The sequence below is a fragment of the Podarcis raffonei genome, chromosome 5 (genome assembly GCF_027172205.1).
Source record: "Podarcis raffonei isolate rPodRaf1 chromosome 5, rPodRaf1.pri, whole genome shotgun sequence".
NCBI classification, from domain to species: domain Eukaryota; kingdom Metazoa; phylum Chordata; class Lepidosauria; order Squamata; family Lacertidae; genus Podarcis; species Podarcis raffonei.
Window position 1 is genome coordinate 38,444,603 of NC_070606.1, and position 21,104 is coordinate 38,465,706.

Consider the following 21,104-nt stretch of genomic DNA (forward strand, 5'->3'; position numbering starts at 1 on the left):
TAACACAGGTCTTCTAGTCTGATAAAAATTCTTTTGAGTGATTTACCTTCATAAGGCATTTGCCCCCTTACATTACAGAAGCACCAAGGTATTTCAAATGGCCATTGCAATCGACGCTGCTTCACTGAAAATTTTGAGATGGATACCAGCTTATATACATATTTATTTGGACATGCTAAAACTTGCCTAAAGATTGCACAAATATTGTAGACACCTGCCTGTGCTGTAGAGGGTCCACTTGCACAAAGGTCTGGTGAAAGATGACAAGCGGCAGCTGTTAGGATATTTTGGAACTAATTGCCTGTTAGCTAAGATTTCAACATACACTTACTGAGGTTCAGCATGTTCTGTCTATACACATACACCAACAGGTGTAATACCAGAAAAGCCTGGAGTCTGAGAAGTCCATTCACAAACACACCGTGTTCCTCCTAAAACACTAGTGCTGAAGGTCTCTTTTTTTAAACAATACACTTCTGCTGAAGCAGGGGTGTGGGTGTGGGTTCATTTCCTTAACCACCTGTTCCATCTGTTAGAACCTCAGGGCCGCGCACACAAATAATAGTTAAAACAGTACATTTAATAAAAGTAATTTACAACCTCAATCAATGCTTTCGACTATCATCTTAGAGCAGTAAAACATAGCGCTAGTGTATCTGACCTAGAAACAATTAGGCTCTCCTGAAGGTCTGAGTTAAGGTATGTGTCTTGAGACTTACAGAAACACATTGGAAAACCATAATAGATCCTGGCACCTCTTTCTGAGGTGTAGGCAATTATTAAGAAAACAAAACCCAACATAATTTTTTAAACATTAAGAAAACAAAACCCAACATAATTTTTTAAACATCATACATTAAGATACTTAGAAAGTTGAGTTAATTTTTAATCTGTTTTAGTATTTTTACTTTTGTATGTTTTAAAGTACTGGCTATGATTTCCCCCCTCATTTTCTTGTTTTGTCCTTTTGTAAACTGCTTTGAAGGTTTTTTTTTTTTACAATCAACCCATATATAAATTTTATGAAATAAATGATTTAAATAAGAGTCAGTTTTAGCAAGTTGTGCATGCATGCAGCCAAAGCAGCCCCTGCTTCACCCCTCCCTCCCTAAAGCAAGGAAACAAAACACGAGAGCAGCTGGTTAAGCATTATATATGATCCAGCACTTGTTGGGTTGCTTCTATCAAACAAACTATGAACTATGAACAGGATACCAAGAACAAACCTGGTATTCTGACTGTGGTTTGTTTGCGGGAAAAACAAACCACACACATTGGTTCGCACATAAGCAAGTCACTCTGTGGTTTGTTTCCCTGCTGCAGGAAGGCAGGAGCAAAGGAGGGAGTGCTGCAGTTAAGTTACTCAGATGGTGCACACACTAATTTTCCTAACCACAATGTGTGGTCAGCCCTACATGCAAAAATGTTTGTTGTGTATCACAGCCCTAAGTACTCAGCAGCTCCGTCTGGGCCCTGCATACAAACTTCAATTTACCTCTTTTTAAAGCCTTCAGCGGAATGATTCTTTGAGCCATCACAGCTGAAGAATTGTTTTCAACAACTGCAAAACGAAGGAAGACTAGGTCTTCAAAGTGAATCCGGAAAAGGAACTGTTCATTCCACATGGGGTTGAGAGTATTGCGATGAATGGGCTTAGTGCGGAAATGGCAGCTATCCAGCGGAATCCCAAGCACATCAACTTCGATGCAGGGGCTTCCTGTGCTGTTGCTAGGACAAACATTCTGTCCAGACACAATCTGGAAAACAAAGGCCCAGAATGAAAACAGGGTTCTTGTTGTTTTAATCAGCTCTCTCAGACTGAAGAGTGCTTATGCTTTAAAGAACAAATTAATTAAAAACTGGTTTCAGAAGTAACAATAAGTAGTAATATACATAACTAAAACTGAAATGGCAGTCTTGTAATTGCTACTTGCTTATTCTTATGCAGAACAGCAGCTGCTTCTGGGCAAGGACCCAAGTGGAAAACTGCCACACTCTTTGAGGCCAGATGTCCCCCACCCTGCATCAAATCCAAAAATATGCGTCTAAAAACTGACATGCACTTTCTGTGCTGCATCAAGTTGAAAGTTTTGTAACAACTGATGATCGTCTCCTTCCCTCTCCTTGGTCCCACATTTAATTGTAGCTATCTTACTAGCAATACCAGTAATAATAATGAGAAGCCACATATTAAAATTATGTCATGTATAGAGTTAACTGGTTAGGCTTATTAAAAGATTAATATGAGTTTTCACTTACTGTCAGTGAATAAATAGCTGGCTCCATATTGTCCAAATCTCGTTCTAAAGGGCAAAAGTGTTGATACATTGGACAGTTCTTATCCCACAAAACAGGTGGCTTCATAACATACCCACAGCCACCATTTGCTTCAAACATTGCTGCATTTAGGTGAAGAGGGAGATCTATAGGTAAAGCATTCAAAGTGTTAACATTGCTAAGACTTGATTGTAAGATAATGCATTTTTAAAAGAACATGGTGATTTCAAAGCGTGCCGTTTCATTCTGGGCATGTACAGTTGGCTTCAATTAATTGCCAAAAGGCAACGGTAAAACTGAAAAACTAATCAAACTATAAGAGCTTTGAAGAAATAGAAATAGTTCACAAAAACAGATTACTATGCAGTTAAAGGGCTCTTTTGCACAATTAGGTTTTTCGCAATAACATCAAGCAAAACCATGGCTTAGTGAAAGCATGCAAGCATTCCCAAAAAGGAGATTGCTGTTGCTGCATTCCTCCACCAGTCCTCCTGCTGCTGTGAGCTAAGCAGAAGTTTGGCTTAACATACCATCTGAATTTGGGCTCCTGGTTTGTCTCCTTCAGGCAAACCACAAGCTGCAAACCCACTGGTAGCAGCACATGGTTTGTCCGAGGCAAGACAAAATACAAGTCCAGTTTTGGATAACACATGAAGCCAAACCATGGCTTAGCTCACAGCAGCAAGAGGACTGAGGAAGGAATGCAGTAGGCACAATCTGTTCTCTGGGCACTCACAAACGTGTTTGCACTAAGCCACATTTGGTCTAGTGTTATGGGTGAACCAGCTTATTATCACTCACATGGCCAAGAAACTGCAGTGATACACAATATAGAAATGACAGTATCTAAAACCAGCAATGGCCGCTCCAAAATCTAGAAACATCAGTCCTGTATACCTGAAGGGAGCATCTCCACCCCCATCGTTCAGCCCGGACACTGAGGTCCAGCTCCAAGGGCCTTCTGGTGGTTCCCTCATTGCGAGAAGTGAGGTTACAGGGAACCAGACAGAGGGCCTTCTCGGTAGTGGCGCCCGCCCTGTGGAACGCCCTCCCATCAGATGTCAAGGAAATAAGCAGCTATCTTATCTTTAAAAGACATCTGAAGGCAGCCCTGTTTAGGAAAGTTTTTAATATTTAATGCTGTATTGTTTTTAACACTCGATTGGGAGCCGCCCAGAGTGGCTGGGGAAACTCAGCCAGATGGGCGGGGTATAAATAATAAATTATTATTATTTGTTTGGGGTTACAGAATGACGCATGCATTTGTGTGGATGCATGTGGTATTGTTTGAAACCACAATTATTTCTGTGAAACTTGAGTACCTCCAATGTATATTCATTTTACATCTATAAAAACGCCAAGCAAGGAAATGCAAGATACAACCAAAAAGGGAATGGTTTTCTTGTAATGTTTCAAGCGCACATATCTTTTTAAAGAATGAGTGTGCCCCTACCATCCGTTTGGTAGTTGAGTGCCACCAGCTGTACCCCATGTAACCAGAAGAGTAGGGGGTGAGGATTGGATGAGTCAATGCGGGTAGCAGCCGGGTATGTCCTCAGCAGCTGGCAGGTGGTATGTTGTATCAGCTTCTGAGAATATCGCCTGCACAAGCGCTTGGCAGCATTTTCATTCAAAGAGGAGATATGGTAACACCTAGGTGTCCTTATTATAGAACTGAGAGAAGTTGTTGGGCTAAGAGCAGGTGAAAAGGGCTCTTCCCAGATCTGCCGTGCGCTATCAAAGGCACCTAAAAAAACAAATACAAGTTACAGGTGCACATTCTGGTAACACCACCTTGTCTTCCCCTCATCCCCAAGAAGAATATACTAATAGGAAACAAATGCATGATTCTCAAGGAACCATGGCCACAATAGTAAGGAAATCTTATGCATCACCAGAACTCTAAAGACTTCTCTGGGAACAGGGAACTGGGAATTCTGTTCCTCAGAGGAAAACCCAATTTAAAAACAAGAGCTATGGCTTCATAATTTGGAAATACTGCAGATGAATCTTCAAATAAACTACAACAGGAGGTCTAGTTTTCTTCTCTGTGACTTAACTTTGAAAAAGAGAGATTTCCCCCCCCCCCATTCCTATATATTGGTAACAGTAATGAGGTAAGTTTTAGTAGAAGATAACTACCATGCTCCTAACAACATGATCTGAAGGAATAGTGCAGCAACCTTGTGGAAGCTAAGCAGGTCTGGAGGCAAGGTTTTCTGAAAACCCCATATAAGCTGCCCTGAGTTCAATGATGGAAGGAAGGTGTAATATAAACCTAATAATTTAAAATAAATAAACCTGCACATGCTTACTCAAAAAATTAAAGCAGTGCGATAATGAACAAATCTCAGTGCAGACACAGAATTCAGGCAGATGTGAAGTTGCAAATTTCTGAACCGTGATTTAGAAATTTGGAGCGGGCTGTGGGATTGCAGAATTCCTATTCCACTCTTACCTCCTACCTAGAGCAAATATACCACTCTGTTTGCCTTAAACACAGTTCAGTGTAACATTGACCATGGTCAATGTTAATGAGGTCCTCCCACTTAATTTGTAATGGATTTGAAAAACGTGGTAGGTGTTAGTGTAGACATGATGACTCCATTGTCTGGAGTGAGAGAAACTGCAAGCCTGGATTTTAACAGCATGCAAAGCCAAACCATGGCTTTGCTAGTAGCAGCAGCAACTGGACTACAGGAGGAGCATTTCTCTGGGAGTCGTCATGCTTGTGTGTTCATGCTAGACCATGGTTTGGCTTAGCATTATATGCAAACGGAGACAATGTAAAAGAGGAATTCAGACTAGAAGAAATGGAGGGGAGAATACAGGAGTCCAGAGTTCACAGCACACTACCAGTTTTTTCATCATGGTTAAGGGATTGGTAGAGTTATGACTGCACCACGCTTTTCATATAAAACATTAGCTTCTTTCTTTGGCAATTGAAATCTTTTCATTTTACCATTCCTTTCCTGAAAAGTTGGGGGCGGGGAAACACCTTAAAAGTGATGAAGGGCAACATCTATCTTGCTTTTCTATTAACTAAATGGAGAACTAAATGGAGCTAAATGGAGAATATCACTCCCCTTTACTCAGAAATCACAACTGAAATTGATGGACTATGCTGAAATGGCTAAACTCACAGAAAAGCTTGGAGACAATGATAATGAGAAATTTAAAAAAGAATGGGAAACATTTATTGTATATGTACAAAAATACTGTAAACAAGTAGAAACATTGGCAGGCTTTGATTAAACATTTGCAAGCAGTTAAAAATGAGATAAAGAAAGGAAATTTGAGTTGGGATATTAAGGTTTGGTGGTAACCAGTTAAATATTGATAAAATAATGAGAATAAGAATAAGATGTTTAATTATAATTATGCAGAAAATGTATACATTCACTGAACCAGAAACGGAAATGGTTAAAGAGGTTAAAGAACCTCCAAAAAGAAAGAGATGATGTTTATATATTGAAAAAAGTGTTAATGTCTTATATTTCTGTTTATATTTATATTTTGTGTGTGTGTTTGTTTCTGTTTTCTTTTTCAAGAAGAATAATTGTTGAAGTTAAAACTGTAAAAATCAATACAAATTTATTTACAAAAAAGAAAAATGGTTTGCCAATTAGTAAAATTTAAATTACATTTAAATGATTACATTTATATTTCTTGCAATTAAACCCTGTCCCAACAGTTTATTACTTTACAGTAGGTCTTTTATTTACAATGAGGTCATTGTAATTGTTGCACTGCTAATGGAAAATTATTTCAAACCCTGAGTGCTGCATGTGCAGAGCAATACGTTTGATCTTTAACTAGTAGGTCTGCTATATGTGTTGGATTACACAGTCAGTCCCTGTGATTGGTAAAGGAAGATGCTGACTTTACCTTTTCCAGATGCTTTGGCAAGCATTGCTGGCTCCCCTGGGCTCAGCCTTCCAGGATTGTTGCCAAAAATGGACTTCCTGCTCTTTCTTTCCTTTCCTCTGCTAGAGCCAGATGGATTTAGAGTTGACAGACCTAATTCCATACAAAATAAAATAAATGGACTGAAAAACACAAGCGAGTGGGCATGATTCCCCCCCTTTAAAAAAAAATTCAGTTTATTCTGAAGGCTTTATAATCTAATGCTAATGTCTTATGCAGGAAAACGCTAGTTTGTACTGCATACGTAGACAAGACGACGTATAAAATCGTACACCAATGTTCCAGTATGGATGTCTCTCAAAGGCATGTGAGCTTCAACGCAAACACTAAGCTCCCTCGCTTTCAAGAGCTTTCTCATTCCCTCCTGTTTGCAAGCTGAAAAATTGTGTTTGTGTATGAACCGCCTTGCTTGCGTCTTGGAGCAACACAGGAATCTTGATTAGGGCAAGAGAACACCGGGGCTTGGATCCTAACTTCTAAGAGTTTGACTTGTGGAAATGGACTTTCTCATTCCCCTCCTCCCTTGCGGACCTTCTACAATAGAACTGAATACAGCAAGGGGAGGCAGCAGGAGGAAGGGCAAATTGTTGAAAACTTCGCATGATGGGAAAAGCCTTCCCACTCACAGGGGTATCTTTGGACCCAAGCGTATATGAACAGCAATTGTGTCGGATTTATTTCTGAAACAAGACGACAGGTGACCTTGTGCTTTCATCCCCACCGCACCATATGCAAGTAACCCTGCCCACGGAACTGCAACTGTGTAAGGACATGCATGTGTGAAACAGGCTGTACACAAATACAGTCAGCAGAAATACCTATTTATCAATATGCTTATGCTGGGATCAACTTCTCCAATGAAAAGAAAATGGACAAAAATGCATTACGGTAGGAAGAAAAATTGCTGCTTATAAGCCTTATGCAGCATTTCGCTATAACACAGCAGCTAAATAATGGAGTATTTCATTCCTCCACAGTGGCGAAGCTGAATGCTCTGGCACCAGGGACAGAGAGCAGGCAGGGTCGCGGCTGGCGCGTGTCCCGGGGGTGTGGTATGCCGCCCGCGGGGGTGTGACGTGCATCCCAGGGGCGTGGCACCCAGCGTGGGGGGGTGCACTGCGCATGTCCGGGGGAGGGCAGCCATGATGGTACCCTCCCCAATGGTGCCGGGGGCGGTGCGCTCCCCCCGCCAGTGTTCCTCCATACAACAAAATCAAGACATGTCTGTTCTACCTAGAGTGGTATCTAGTTACGAACTTAATTCGTTCTGGAGGTCCATTCTTAACCTGAAGCTGTTCTTAGCTATAGGCACGCTTTCGCTAATGGGGCCTCTTGCTACTGCTGCGCCACAGGCACACGATTTCTATTCTCATCCTGGGACAAAGTTCTCAACTCGAGGTAACTCTTCCAGGTTAGCGGAGTTTGTAACCTGAAGCATTTGTAACCTGAGGCGTTTGTAACTCGAGGTACCACTGCATTTCTCTAGTACTTGTGCAAATCAATCCTTCCTTCTTGCCTTGGATTTCTCCTATAACCAATCAACTGTAGTATGGTTGGTTCTCTACACATTGTCTATACTTGCTCCATTCCAATTTACTGTTTGTGCTCCTATCCCAATGTAACTCACTCTTTCGGTTCCCTAATCGGACTGTAGCCCAACCTGCACAGAAATGATTAGGGGTGTGTGTAAGAGATAAATGGAGTTTGATTTCCCACAGGCCATTCCTTATTCCTATCAAGACACCTCTCTTGGGAGAAAACACTCAGAATCAAAGCTAGTTCTCAGCTGCCATAAAATGGGAAGCTAGAACCCAGGTTTTTTTTCCTTTGTCATAGCTTGTTTCGGAACAGGTAATAATTAAGGCCAGTGTAACTTACCAGGAAATTTCACAGCTTGGCAGTAGATGACAAGATCTGACAATTCTGGTGCTATTTGTCTGCTTTCTTTTTTATTTTGAGAAAGATAAAATTCTTCCCCTAATTCCATGTCATAAACCTATATATCATCAAGTGAAAAAAGAAAGGATTTCATCATATTTAATATTGCAGTCTAATCATGAGCAATGTCACTTATATGGTAGAACACTGTTAATTTACATTTATAGATGTCCCCAATCTTTTAACATTTCTTCTTCCCCACATTCAGCCACCACCCCTTCCTCTAAATCTACTTTCCACAAGCCAGCAGGGGAAGATTAGGAACCCTACTGCCTCTAACCTCTTAGCAGCCGGAGACAGGATGAAATTACCTTAGTGGAACAGGACAATCTGCCTGATCCTACAGTTCCCTTCTCACATGCTATACCTCCCTTTCCACCGGCCTCGCGAATTACATGTACTTTCCCCATTGCAGCAACTAAATATTACTACACAAACATATGCCCTAGATCTAAAAACAAAACAGAAAAGACTAGGCTCACTTTATTGAAATAAATTCAAAAATATTTAACAGCAGTATTCCCATCTTGCCTAAATATATATACAACAGGGCAGTGTTGTGCAGTGCAGCACGCTCACAGAAAACAGGACATCTCAGCGTGAAGTCAAACCATCTGGCTTAAATGGTGAGTTTATTCTGGCAGACAAACCACAGTACTATTATAATTCTCCCCTGGAAAAAGGTTCTGCTAATTCCAACATTCATATTCTCTCTCTCTCTCTCTCTCTCTGTATTCTAAATACTATTGTACAGGAAAATGCAGCTAATTTTGTGGGTTTTATGAAAGACATACATGCAGTGGAGAAGCCTTGCAACCTGAAAATGCACAGTATTTAAAAAATACATGGCATTATAAATAGCCTTGCAATCACCCACATTACTTTTTAAAAATTAAACAAAGTTCCAAAGTGAAGACATGGAAGAAGGCAAGGTAGCTTTAGCCCATTTATCAACACAGCTCTTTCCAGGAGAATGAAGGCACTCTCTCTCTTTGTTTCCCCCTCCTCTTAGTGCATTCTGTAGCTGTTATTTGCAGAAGATCTGGTTTGCAGCTGCAGGTCCATCTAAAGCACATGACTTCACCCAAAGAATCCTGGGAATTGTAGTCTTCTTACAGAGCTACAGTTCCTAGCACACTTAACAAACTATGCTTCCCAGGATTCGGGGTGGGGGAGAACCATATGCTTTAAATTCAGCTCAGCCTAGTGTTCTATACACATTATGATCAAAATATCACATGTTATCATGCCAGTGGAAAACAGCTGACTTGTAAGGAAAGGGGTTTCACTGGCTGAGATCATAGTAATGTTGTAAAACATGGTAACGGTGCCTCAATGGATAAAACACTAAACAGACTGGGCGAAACAGCAGCTTAAGATGCAAGCAAAGCCAGTCCCACTATGAGCTTTCCTAGGCAAGAATCTACTTCGTCATACATATGAAGTAAATTGGGAAGGTAATATATACGCTGAGCAAAGTGAAGGCCAAGTGGTATTTGACAAAGTGAGACTGAAAAACTTTTGTTAGGAAGGCAAAGAAGCTCTCTTGAAAACCCGGGAAAGTGTCCAATACTCAACCTAAAGAAAATCTACATCTGTTGAGCCATCAAAACACTGCTAAAAGAACAGCTGGACATCAAATGAGGTACAATTTATTTCTGAGGTGAGAGAACCACCCTTATTTAAACTATGATGTATCTTTTATGAAGCAAGAGAGGAAAAACCTCAGAGGTGCACAAGAAAAACTCGATGGTGCAAACTTGTCTACTCAGAAGTATGTTCCACGGGGCTTAGTAGGTACAGCTTTGCAGCCTAAAACATTCTTTTTTCCTCAGGGGCAACAGAATGGCACACTAGACATGAAGGAAGTAGATCAGGGCATTTAAACATGGATCTTAGATGCTACAAGAGGCCGGTGTGTTTTTTAATTTCTTTGTAAGTTTCAGTTCTAGACTACAAGCCACTCCCCGTATGGAAGCTTGAGAAAACAGATATGAACAAGTACTACCTTTCCTTTGTTGTTGTATATAGCGCTTTCTGTTTTCTTTATTCTCTTTGCAGTTTCTTCACTGTATTCAAATTGAAGCTTATCTATGGTTAACTTATTCTCAGGTCGGTCTTCCAAAATGTTATCTGGAAAGTAAGCATTATCTGACTGAAGAGTTGAAAAGGCAAATTTTACTTCAACTTAATGCTTTGAGTAAAAGCAGCCAATATTATTCTGAATAATCAAAATATTAAACAGGCAAATAATTTCTCCTTCAATGCAATGCTCTTCTAAGTGCGAGTCAGTTTTTATCCTACCTTTTTGAGCTCAGCCAGTATTCTCTCAAGATGCAAAGCAGAAGCTGGTTTTCCACTTTAAACCATTTGTGGAATGGTATAATAAATTAAGCTGCAACGTTATTATTATTTAATTGCAAATGTTTTAAAAGTTTTCTGCCTCAAATTTTGTACTCAGCCCTGTGCATGAGACATTACTTTGCAGATAAGGGAGTGGGGTGTGACAGGGGATTGAAGTGCTTACTAAAAAGTTATTCTCATTGTTCTACCCAAAATTATAACCAAATAGAAAACTATATTTGTGTATTTTAAGTCAACGTACATAAACGTGATTCACTAATCTATATAGCTATAACCAAAGTGTATAAATAAGGAACTAGTGTGGAACATGCAAATATTGCGATCCTCAAAAGTAAGTAATGGAAAATTATAGAAATGCAAAAATTGTGTTTTTACTAAAATGTGAAATTCAAAGAATGCTTCTAAGTTGGGAAATGCAGTGCTGAAATTCATGCAGTTATTATGCTTGACCAAGTGGCCTTTTACCTTCCTGGCTGTTAGGAGCAGGAGAAGCATTAAGGACATCAGCTATAGGAAAACAGAGTCAGAAAGGGAATAAGAGTAAAGGAAATTAAGAAATAAAGCCAGAGAAATGAAAATTACATTCAAACTGTGTAGAGCTATCATCTTCGACACAAAAACTTGAAGAATTGCTGCAGGGATATAAAACTGAAAATGCTAACTATTAGAACACAGAGGGTAAAGATGAGGTCAGACTTTATATAAACACATCTGAATCTAGGTTAACCCAGAATGGAGGTGATTTCATAGCGTGAGAATTTAGAAAACTCATGGAAACAGGCAAGATACTAAGTATGCTCGAGGTCTGGCAGAGAATTTCATAATATTATAGATATATACTCAATGTACATATCATGAAACTAGCTGAAAAAGGCCCCAACTAGGATGAGCCAGTGGGCACATACTATAATTCAAGGTGGCAGGAATCCAATAATACAACAAAATGTGCCTTCTGTTACTCTGTTTGGCGCTGTGTGTCTACCTATTCAGATAGATTATCAAGTATAAGACGGGCACTATTTTCCTGGACTATATAAAACATGCTTCCTAGCCATGGTGATTTAATTTATGGTACTGAGTAGACTTTCTGAAAAGCTAAGTCCTTAGAACAAAAGCTGCTTTGTGTCGCTGGAATACAGTTTAGAGCAGAAAGCCAACTTTAAAATATCCTTATTTCAGTACACATATCAAAACAACCACCTTATGCAATAACAGAAATGATTGCTATGTTTCCTAATAATATTCTCACAGCTACATCACTATGAAGATAAAACATAATTCCTTTCCCATCCCTTCCCATAAATCATAACCTTTTCTTACTATTTAGAATGGATATGAAAGACAAAAAAAAGAGTTGTGTAGTGACAAATGCTTAAAAGTTGTAACTGAATAGGTTTTTTGGGGGAGGGTAGTTTAAGTGTAGTTATGGTTGAAACTGTGCCCATGCCATAAATGCAACCCTATAATAAGTACGTTTGTTTACCATCAGACAGAGACTCATAGTCATAGTCATATTCATCTTCTTCATCTTCTTCTTCTTCGTTAGCAGTGGAGGGGTTTCCCACATTACCACCGTTGCTTGCCTGAGCTTGCATGTATGCCAGCTGATGAGCCTATTATATTAAAATAACATTGAAAAATACAATGGGAAATTCATTTAGAAAATGAATTGGGTAGCCAAGGCTGCAATTGACAATCCAAAAAAGGACTGAGTGTGGTAACTCTCAAATATTTTTTCAAAGAAAATTCACACCTTCTGTTTTAATATATCCACTGGAGTCTGGTGAGCTTTGAGCTTTTTGTTTTTAAGCAGAATCTTTCTTCGCAGTTGGTGGGGAGAAGGTAACATTGGGTCGTCGGAAAAATCGCTTTCAAACAAAAATTTAGTCACCAGCTTTTCTTCAAATGTATTCTGAAACATCAGTTAAGATATAAAGTCATATAAACATGAGTTAAGTTATAAATTGGATCAAAATTCCTATTCCACTCTGAATGGCATTCTCTCTCTTAACCTACCTTGAAAATGTCAGCCATCTTTCGCTGCTGTGGCAAGGAACAGTGGTTCTCAATCGATATGACGACGGGCATGTCTGAGGTGGTGAAAGCATTGCGATCGATAGCTTCAACAACTTCCTGTTAGAATGAAAACCAAAACAGGACTACCTAATTATTCTGTGGCATTCAGGGCACATGCCATTCTGCCCCACAAATTATTGAAGGAAATCTAGCATAAAACATGCTGTCCCCAGACAGAAGGAGGAAAAGCGATGTGCAAGTGGGTGAAAATGCCCACTTGGAAGGTGGGGGTAAGGAACTTGTTCTCCACCCCTGTTCCAGACAGAGATAGTCTGACCATGTCTAAGCACATATTGGCAACCTCTGATTTAGGCCACTTTAGTGCACTGTATATGTTGGGTCATCTCTGAAGTCTATTCAGAAACTTCAATAGGCACAAAATATTGTTGCTAGATTGGGAGTAGGCTATACACCTCACCAGTCTTGAAACAACTGCACTGGCTCTGGGTCCATTTCCTAGCTTAATTCACAGTGTTATTCTAACCATAAAGCCATAAACAGCTGGATATTTAAGAGACCATGTATTCTTGGATGAACTTGTCCCCAGTATGAACATTCTCCTCGGAGGACATTCTGTCCCCACTACAACAGAAGTGAGGGGAGAAGGGACTGAGGACTGGTCCTCTTCAGCTCTGGCATTCTGATTGTGGAATGCTTTCCCAATGGTGACTCTTCCTGACACCATGTCATACATTTTTGGTGGTGCCAAATGGAGAGAGGAGAGAAAGAGGATGGACAAATCGCACATTAGAAATATTTCCATAGGAAATAATGGAAATTGTGTACTCGTTATGTGAACGCTTGCCTAAGGAACATTTTCCAGGGAACGCACAGTAAGCAGGACCTGAGTGTCTTTTTCCACACGAATAATATCTACTACAATAGACATTAGTAAGAATATACATCTACCTTAAAAGGAATCTTTGTAGTTAGTGTGTGGCCATGATAAATTACAGGCATTCCATCATCACCATCCCAGCAGTCTAATTCCACACTCCGACAGCCTTGCAACAGAACCTGAAACAAAAAACAACAACAACATGGTGTTGCATTGCTTCTACAGAACCATACTTTACTTTAAAGGGCTGAAGTTTCAGACTTTTCAGTGAGCATACTATAAATGACATACAGAGGATAGGGAGACGGAATACGGTGAAGTGCTGTAAAAACACTTGATCATATTCCTGCACCGCTGACAAGTGTTGTTTGAACAGTCTTCTCACAAAATGGGCTTCCAGTAAAACTACTGTATACATAATTCAACCTTCCTACATGTTTAACCGTTGAGCCCTATATTGATCCCTCTGCACCTGTGTTTAGTTAAGAAAGACCAACGTTACATAAACACACACACACTTAGTTGTGCATCTGCAGCATCTTTCCAAGGCAGCCATTCTGTGCAGGCTACCAGCAAAGTTTTCTTGTCCTCCAAAATATGCACATCTATTTGCACATAAAAGAAAAGGCTTAAAACAATATTTTTAATGCTGCTAGATCATAGAAAATATATCCAAGTGGTTTACAACATTAAAAAGATTTTTAAAAACCATACAACGAAAGTGCAAAAAGCTAAAAATAATTTTAAAGCCAAAAAAAGTTAAAAACAAAAATGTTGGGTTCTGGAGGGTGGCTCTGTGGCCCCGTGCTAAATGCTCCTGTCTGTTGATGAGGTATGGAAGTGTGGTGCTTCTGTAAACTCTTTTAAACATGATGCAACTCCATCATACACAAGATATAACTCAGCCCATGGAAAGGAGCACTTATTTTCATGTGGGTTACTGCCCAGAAACAATGTCTAAAATATTATGTAATATTCCTAGAAGCAACAAACACTTTTCTGGGTAATGGTGCTGCTTCAAAGTCATACTTTCAGCAGAACTTGCATTATTCTGAATGGTGCTTTGACATTTAAATGAACCAACGTATTAGCTCAAGTCTTTCCTGTGGGAAAGTCTAATTTTAGCAGGTTAGATCAGACTGGCTAGTGTCTAAATGCTGTGACTCTCAAACCAACCCACCCTTTTTTGTGCCTTAAGAACAAAGCTTAAATATATTATTTTAAAAAGCATCTGAGCACAACTGTGCACACAAGCAGTTTTCCCCACAGATCTTGTTTTTCCTATGCTTCACAAGCAAGTATTCAGGACATTTAGGTTTAGAAAGCAGGGGAAAGGTCATGCTTTTTTTTGACATTCCAAACAAACAAACAAATTCTTGCAAAAAAAGAAAAAAGCACCTGGCTGTAAAGTTCCACTGAGGATTCTCCTTTAAGCTGGTGTCCCGTGAGATACGTATTGTGTGAAGACTCAATGTAGTAATATGACAGAGGGAATAGCAAATCTTCAACATTCTCTTGAGACTCATTGTTCACCGATGCAAAATTATCTTTGTCCATCAAAAACCTAGAGATACAAAAGGCTAAAATTCATAAAAAGAAATGCAGGGTAGGTTAAGAAAATATCAAGGCGATCTTACAGGTGATTACCGTGCAAATCCTTCAAAAGACATCAGTCCCTGCTGGCACATATTGATGCTGGGTTCAAACTTCTGTAAGAGGCAGAACAGAAATGTCAATAACTGGACTAAAAAAAATTGGCATTAAAAAAAATGAAATGCGTTTAGATGTTATACACAGTTTTGGCAACATAATGTATTCAAATCCAGCTAATGCATTACTGAGAATTAGGCATGACGGTGTCAAATTCAGGTCTTCAAATGCAGGTCATAACTCCCAGAACTATGGCAATGCCTCCGCCCTGCTCTCTCCTGGCTGCCAGTTTATAACTAGGCAAAAACCACTCTCACATGAGAAAGGAAGATACAGCAAGCACAGCTAATATTGGTGGGGGAGACACTACCCACATCGGTCCAGGAACAAATACATAGCCCCAGCACCCCCAGAAGTCAAGCCCAGGAGGTATATCGGCCAATCAGCCAGCAGGGGTGAGCTAGCTTCTCTCTGCTAGCCAGTGGTGGGGAAAGGTCAGCTTCTGAAGGAAGCTTGCAAACATTGACTTGTGCAGAAACACTCCACAAATTTATCGCAGGTCTCCCATTAATGCTTATAGTGATCCCTTAGTAAAAACTCCAGATTCAGTGTAGATGTATTTAAGACCAACATCTGTGTGATGTCTGCATCCTCCTGGAGCTATCAGGGGGCGAGCTGACTGAAAAGGTTATGTTAAACTGGTACACTGGTGAGATGTCACCAGTTCTACCCTTCCTAACAGGCTTGCTTGCAGATGTTTATTTCTGTGCCCAGTATGAGTTTTGGCCATGATTCAGCTACGTGCCCAAGTTTTTACTGCTGAAAACAATGGGATTTAAAAACACTGAACTTTAATTGAACTGGGGAAGCGCCATAGTTCACTCTCCGTATCTCAGGGTACAGCTGGGAATGTCCCATTGTGAAACCCTGGAATGTCACTGCCAGCCAGAGTCAACAATACTGACGGGCCAATAAATCTTCCTCAGTACAAGGCAGCTGTGTGTGTTCCATGTTCTCTATGTTACTGATGCTGCCACACCAATTTAAATATGGTGGTTGCTCCTGGTTCTAAGAGAGGAATTAAGAAGCCCTGTGATTAGCATTCCAATAGCTTAGCACTACACACCTGAATAATACTGAGGATTTCATCATATGTGTAGTGTTCTCCTTGGCAATTTACTAAGAAGTCATTGAGTTGCTGGATGCCCACTCCAAATATTCCCAGAGATGTGCTCTCTACTCCAGTGCCATTAGTAACAATGCTTGCGGCAGCAATAGCGTCAGAAATTTGTCTCTGGTTGTCCGATAGCTGCTGTCTGCTCTTAATGAACAAGCCCAAATCAGATATGTTCCTAGTCAGTAAATCTGAAAGATAAAGATATGAACATAAATACTTTATACGATGGTCAAACTACTAGTTTTAACTTTTAAGTCCTAAATGGTCAAGGAACTTTGAAGGAAACTGACTGCAGATTTATTCTCTCTCTCTTTTTGGAGATGTGTTTGGCGCTGTGGTCCAAACCACTGAGCCTCTTGGGCTTGCCGATCGTAAGGTTGGCAGTTGGAATCCGTGCAATGGGGTGAGCTCCTGTTGCTCTGTCCCAGCTCCTGCCAACCTAGCAGTTCAAAAGCATACCAGAGCAAGCTGATAAATAGGTACTGCTGCGGTGGGAAGGTAAACGGTGTTTCTGTGCACTCTGGCACTCATCACGGTGTTCTGTTGTGCCAGAAGCGGTTTAGTCATGCTGGCCACATGACCCGGAAAGCCGTCTGTGGTCAATCTCTGGCTCTCTCAGCCTGAAAGTGAAATGAGCGCCGCATCCCACAGTCAAATTTGACTGGACTTAACCATCCAGGGGGTCCTTTACCTTTTTATTTATTCATTATTTATAGAACATTTTTAAATCTGTGAAGCGCTTGATAAAACTTAAAAATATTTTTCTTTCAACAACTGTTCAGTGAGGCATGCCACTGTTCATATCTTACAGAAATGGAATTGAGAGAGAAAGTGACGTGACCAGACCAAACACTTAGCTCCCAGATTCAACTCCAACACACGACCAAGTCAAATTAAGTTATCTTACCTAAATCTGGCTGAAGTCCATTTGTGTTCTCATCAATCTTCAGAGAGGTATACAGTGGAACGGAATCAGAACCCAATCGATTGCAGGGCACAGCGTATATGTCAAAAAGATCCTTCAGATCCTTGCGGCTTCGAACGCTGTTCATACATGATGCATTTTATTATCAATTCTTGTTAAAACATTGGTTTTTAAAAAAACTCTCAGGTAAGAATCAATAAAAGAGATTTTACCTGAAAGACTTGAAGAGCTCTACAAACTCAACAAAGCTCATGTTGCTATCGGAAACCATACAGGTTTGGAAGCCCTTCAGCCCCCCTTTTCCTCTTCCATGCCAGCTGCTGCTGCTCCATGTGCTAAAGAAATAAAGGTATGTAATGGAAACTATCACTGTGTCTGCACACACACACACACACACACACACACACAACTAAAAAAGCAGTCCATTAGTTTGCCAGCTAAAAGTAAGCCACTTATTGACTGCTAATGGGAAAAACTATAAAGGAATTCCAGATGCATCTGTAGATTTCAGACACCTCGATCTCAACTTCACAGCCAACACTCAACATGGACTAAGGAGTGATCTCAGTATAGGTTTTAGAATTTCAGCATGCACAAAAACACACATGTTCAGTGATGCTTTCTCTTACCTGGATTGACCTTTTATTGATGATGACATCACAGGAGAAGACGCCGGCCTGACAGGTGACGAGACCCCAGGTGTTACATTAGGTGGCACTGAGGTAATCAGGGATTGTGTTCTTCTGGAAGGCAGAGTGTTGGTAGCAGGAAAAGTCACCAGAAGAGTTGGTTCTAAGAAGGAAAGCAAATTTGTATCACAGCATTTACATGTCAATTATACCCCCTTTCAAAAAAAAAAGAGAAGAGCCCTATTAGAGCAGCAAAAACGAAACTCACAAGAAATAAAATATAGCTAAATGAATATATTTTACAACAGTTATCACCAGTTTATGAAAATGTGGCCAAGTTTTCATGTTGCACAAAGCCATTCGTCAGATAGGAAATACTGAAGGAGAAGGCAACTGATTTTTAATTTATTTTCTTTGCAACTCCTATGCTTTCACCCAGGACTGGGTACAGAGGATAGCGATGTGGCTGGCCAGCAGCCAGCAGGACTTCAGACTGAGCTTTCTTTTCTTTTCTTTTAAAAAAAGCAAAATTATAATCTTCCTAGAAAGAAAGCTATACACACACACACACACACACACACATCAATGCTTCAAACCCCCCCCCCCAATACTGTAGTCTCCTACATTGCCCCCAAAGCTGCTCCTAAACATTGGAAGCAGCTCAAGAAGCCACACTCAAACAACAAATAAGGGATAACTCACTGCTTGGAGATCCCCAAAGGATTATTTGAGGTCCTTTGCAAAACACACACACACACCAAAAGCACGTACCTGCTTCTTCCTGCTCATCAATATCCTGGGGGTCTGAACCACTTCTACTCCGATTTTCCTTAAAAGGTCTTGCTTTTCGGGTTGCCATTTCATCATCAGTGCCATCTCCACTTTCACCCTTAAAACAGTGACCTTCATAATGAACATCTTTAGAAACACTGCATATTAAAACCAACATCCATCTTGTAAGTTACAAAGCTGTATATGGAACATGTATTCAAACAAGCTATTATTGGTTTGCTGAGACAAAAGGGATGCAGGTAGCACGTCAAAGAAAATGATCATTAGGTATTTATTTGAGGTCCAAACAAGGCGTTTCATCCATGGATGAAACCATCCAGAGATCCATGGATGAGAGCCCATGGGGTTTTAAAATGTAACCCTAAGACTGGAGATGCGATACTTGTGGGATGGAGAGATTAAGCCTTTCCTCTGTGCACTTTGCCAGGGAAATTAGTCCTTCCCAAAGCTGCTGTTTGCCTCTCAGAGCAAAACAGACAGGTACCAATTTGTAACCTGTACATTCTTCCTCACCCTTACAGGGCAAAGTGTAGTTTGGGAGAGCTTCTCCCTAAGGAAGGGGGGAAATGGGGAAAGTTGTTTTTTAAAAGCCTCACCTCCCTGCAAAAATGCCACAGTCTGGATCCAAAATGAAGGGCTCCATATTTGCTAATGACCATTTTAAAACACAAACAAGCAAACCCACAGGCAATGCCCCCTGAAGGAGCATCTCCACCCCCATCATTCTACCCGGACACTGAGGTCCATTGCCGAGGCCCTTCTGGCGGTTCCCTCACTAAGAGAAGCCAAGTTACAGGGAACCAGGCAGAGGGCCTTCTCGGTGGTGGCACCCTCCCTGCGGAATGCCCTCCCACCAGATGTCAAAGAGAACAACAACTACCAAGACTTTTAGAAGACATCTGAAGGCAGCCCTGTTTAGGGAAGCTTTTAATGTTTGATGGATTACTGTATTTTAGTATTTTGTTGGAAGCTGCCCAGAGTGGCTGGGGAGGCTTAGCCAGATGGGCGGGGTATAAATTATTATTATTATTATTATTATTATTATTATTATTATACAGAAACTGGCCATTTTATGAAGCCCTTCAGCTGGCTGGCTTGCCCTATCCCATTGTCATAAACCAGCTGAATAGGCTATCAATTTGATAAAGGTACATTTGACTAAATCTTACTCTTTGCCCACAGGTTCAAGCCTTGATTAAGAGTCTTGCAAAAACTTAAGAAACCAAATTTTCTACATATTAGCCATCTTCGGATGTACAGTAATGCTAAATAAACTATGGCTCAGTTCTATATGAATGAACCAAGCCTTCTCCTGGGCTTGTATGTTCCTCTGTCCTCCACTGGAGGCATTCAAGGGTGAGGAACTTCTGGCCAGTGGGCCATTTGGGACAAGCCACACTCACGTGCCCTACACATGACAGCGTACAGGTGAGGATGGAGTTTGACCCTATGGTTAACCAGCTGGTTGTTGGGAGTCTTGGAAGCCCTGTGCTAAGCAGGAACCCAGCACTAAGCAAAATTGATCTCTCTTCACCAACAGCCAATGTAAAGGGAGAACAATCCTACTTAGTGCTGAGTTTGGGTGCATAAGAGTGCTCCAGCCCCCTGAGTGCAACACTAAGTGGGACCCAGCTGCCCATTGGCTGATGCAAAGGGAGAGCAATCCTGCTTAGTGTGCCAAAGAGCTCCTTGCTGAGGGGCTGATCCTGCTTAGCACGGGGTTTGGGTGCACCAGGGCTCCCCGAAGGAACTTCCTGTGTTTGTCCTCCAAGTCTTACAATCTATTAAGAAGACGCTTTTGAACTTAAGATTCTTCCACTGCCTCCTGTTTCAACCTTCCTTTTTGCAACTGCAGTACAGAATGTTCATTGGCAGGTCCAGAAGTTTAGCTTGACTTGATTTTGCCTTTCCTGCAAGTGCTTTTCTCATTGAGTTATACTTTCTGGATAGGCAAAAATACTACGTATGCTTCAGATGTATGATACTTCCCTTCTCTTTGCTTTCCATAATAAAAAGTCTCGACTCAGAAGTAAAAAAGATACCACCCAGAATATTCTATTTCGGTTTAAACATAGGCAAACCTCTTTATTATTATGCAACAAAAAACCCCACTGTTTTGAAGTAAATGATATGCAAAGAAGTTGAAATAGAGGGATGGTCGCCCACCTCACATTCTGTTCTGGAGGTTCTCCTGACTCCCGCCCCCCTCTGCAAGCCAATTTGGGGGGCATGTGGGGGGAAGGAAGGGAGAAAGCCCTGGACAATGAAGCTTCAACCATGCCTCCAACAACATTAAGTAACAAGCGTCCTACCTTCATGAGTACTTTCTTCTTTTTCTTAGCTGTGCTGATTCCTAGTGTGTTGTTTCTCTGCACGCTTGGCTTCTCTACATTTTTGGTCAGGCTTCCTGGGCTTGTATTTCTTGTACTCCAGCGTCTCCCTCCAAACAATTCAACGGCTTGAGCCAACGTTGGGCCTTCATATCGACCGTCCTCCTAATAAAAGTCCTCA

At 40.8% G+C, this 21,104-nt stretch overlaps 2 protein-coding genes across 4 annotated transcripts in view; one reads left to right on the forward strand and one right to left on the reverse strand.

Annotated features, from left to right (window-relative positions):
- Positions 1–17,538, forward strand: part of NOC3L (NOC3 like DNA replication regulator) — a 47,363-nt gene extending 29,825 nt beyond the window's left edge. The window contains exon 23 of the mRNA XM_053388706.1: positions 17,059–17,538. The gene's annotated coding sequence lies outside the window, so the exon portion shown is untranslated. The remainder of the gene's footprint in view (positions 1–17,058) is intronic.
- The window catches only part of PLCE1 (phospholipase C epsilon 1), a 115,890-nt gene that overhangs the window by 9,868 nt on the left and 84,918 nt on the right, over positions 1–21,104 (reverse strand). For 2 of the 3 annotated variants that reach the window (XM_053388703.1, XM_053388704.1), the window contains 19 exons: positions 20,906–21,088; positions 18,573–18,690; positions 17,802–17,964; positions 17,385–17,507; positions 17,155–17,291; positions 16,197–16,435; positions 15,068–15,129; positions 14,819–14,984; positions 13,492–13,599; positions 12,523–12,639; positions 12,260–12,418; positions 11,990–12,119; positions 10,972–11,013; positions 10,151–10,275; positions 8,083–8,200; positions 6,166–6,297; positions 3,731–4,024; positions 2,260–2,423; positions 1,496–1,757 (listed from right to left, as the gene is read on the reverse strand). In XM_053388703.1, the coding sequence (XP_053244678.1) occupies positions 1,496–1,757; positions 2,260–2,423; positions 3,731–4,024; positions 6,166–6,297; positions 8,083–8,200; positions 10,151–10,275; positions 10,972–11,013; positions 11,990–12,119; positions 12,260–12,418; positions 12,523–12,639; positions 13,492–13,599; positions 14,819–14,984; positions 15,068–15,129; positions 16,197–16,435; positions 17,155–17,291; positions 17,385–17,507; positions 17,802–17,964; positions 18,573–18,690; positions 20,906–21,088 (2,842 nt within the window). The remainder of the gene's footprint in view (positions 1–1,495; positions 1,758–2,259; positions 2,424–3,730; positions 4,025–6,165; positions 6,298–8,082; positions 8,201–10,150; positions 10,276–10,971; positions 11,014–11,989; positions 12,120–12,259; positions 12,419–12,522; positions 12,640–13,491; positions 13,600–14,818; positions 14,985–15,067; positions 15,130–16,196; positions 16,436–17,154; positions 17,292–17,384; positions 17,508–17,801; positions 17,965–18,572; positions 18,691–20,905; positions 21,089–21,104) is intronic. The other variant, XM_053388705.1, reaches the window with a different exon arrangement.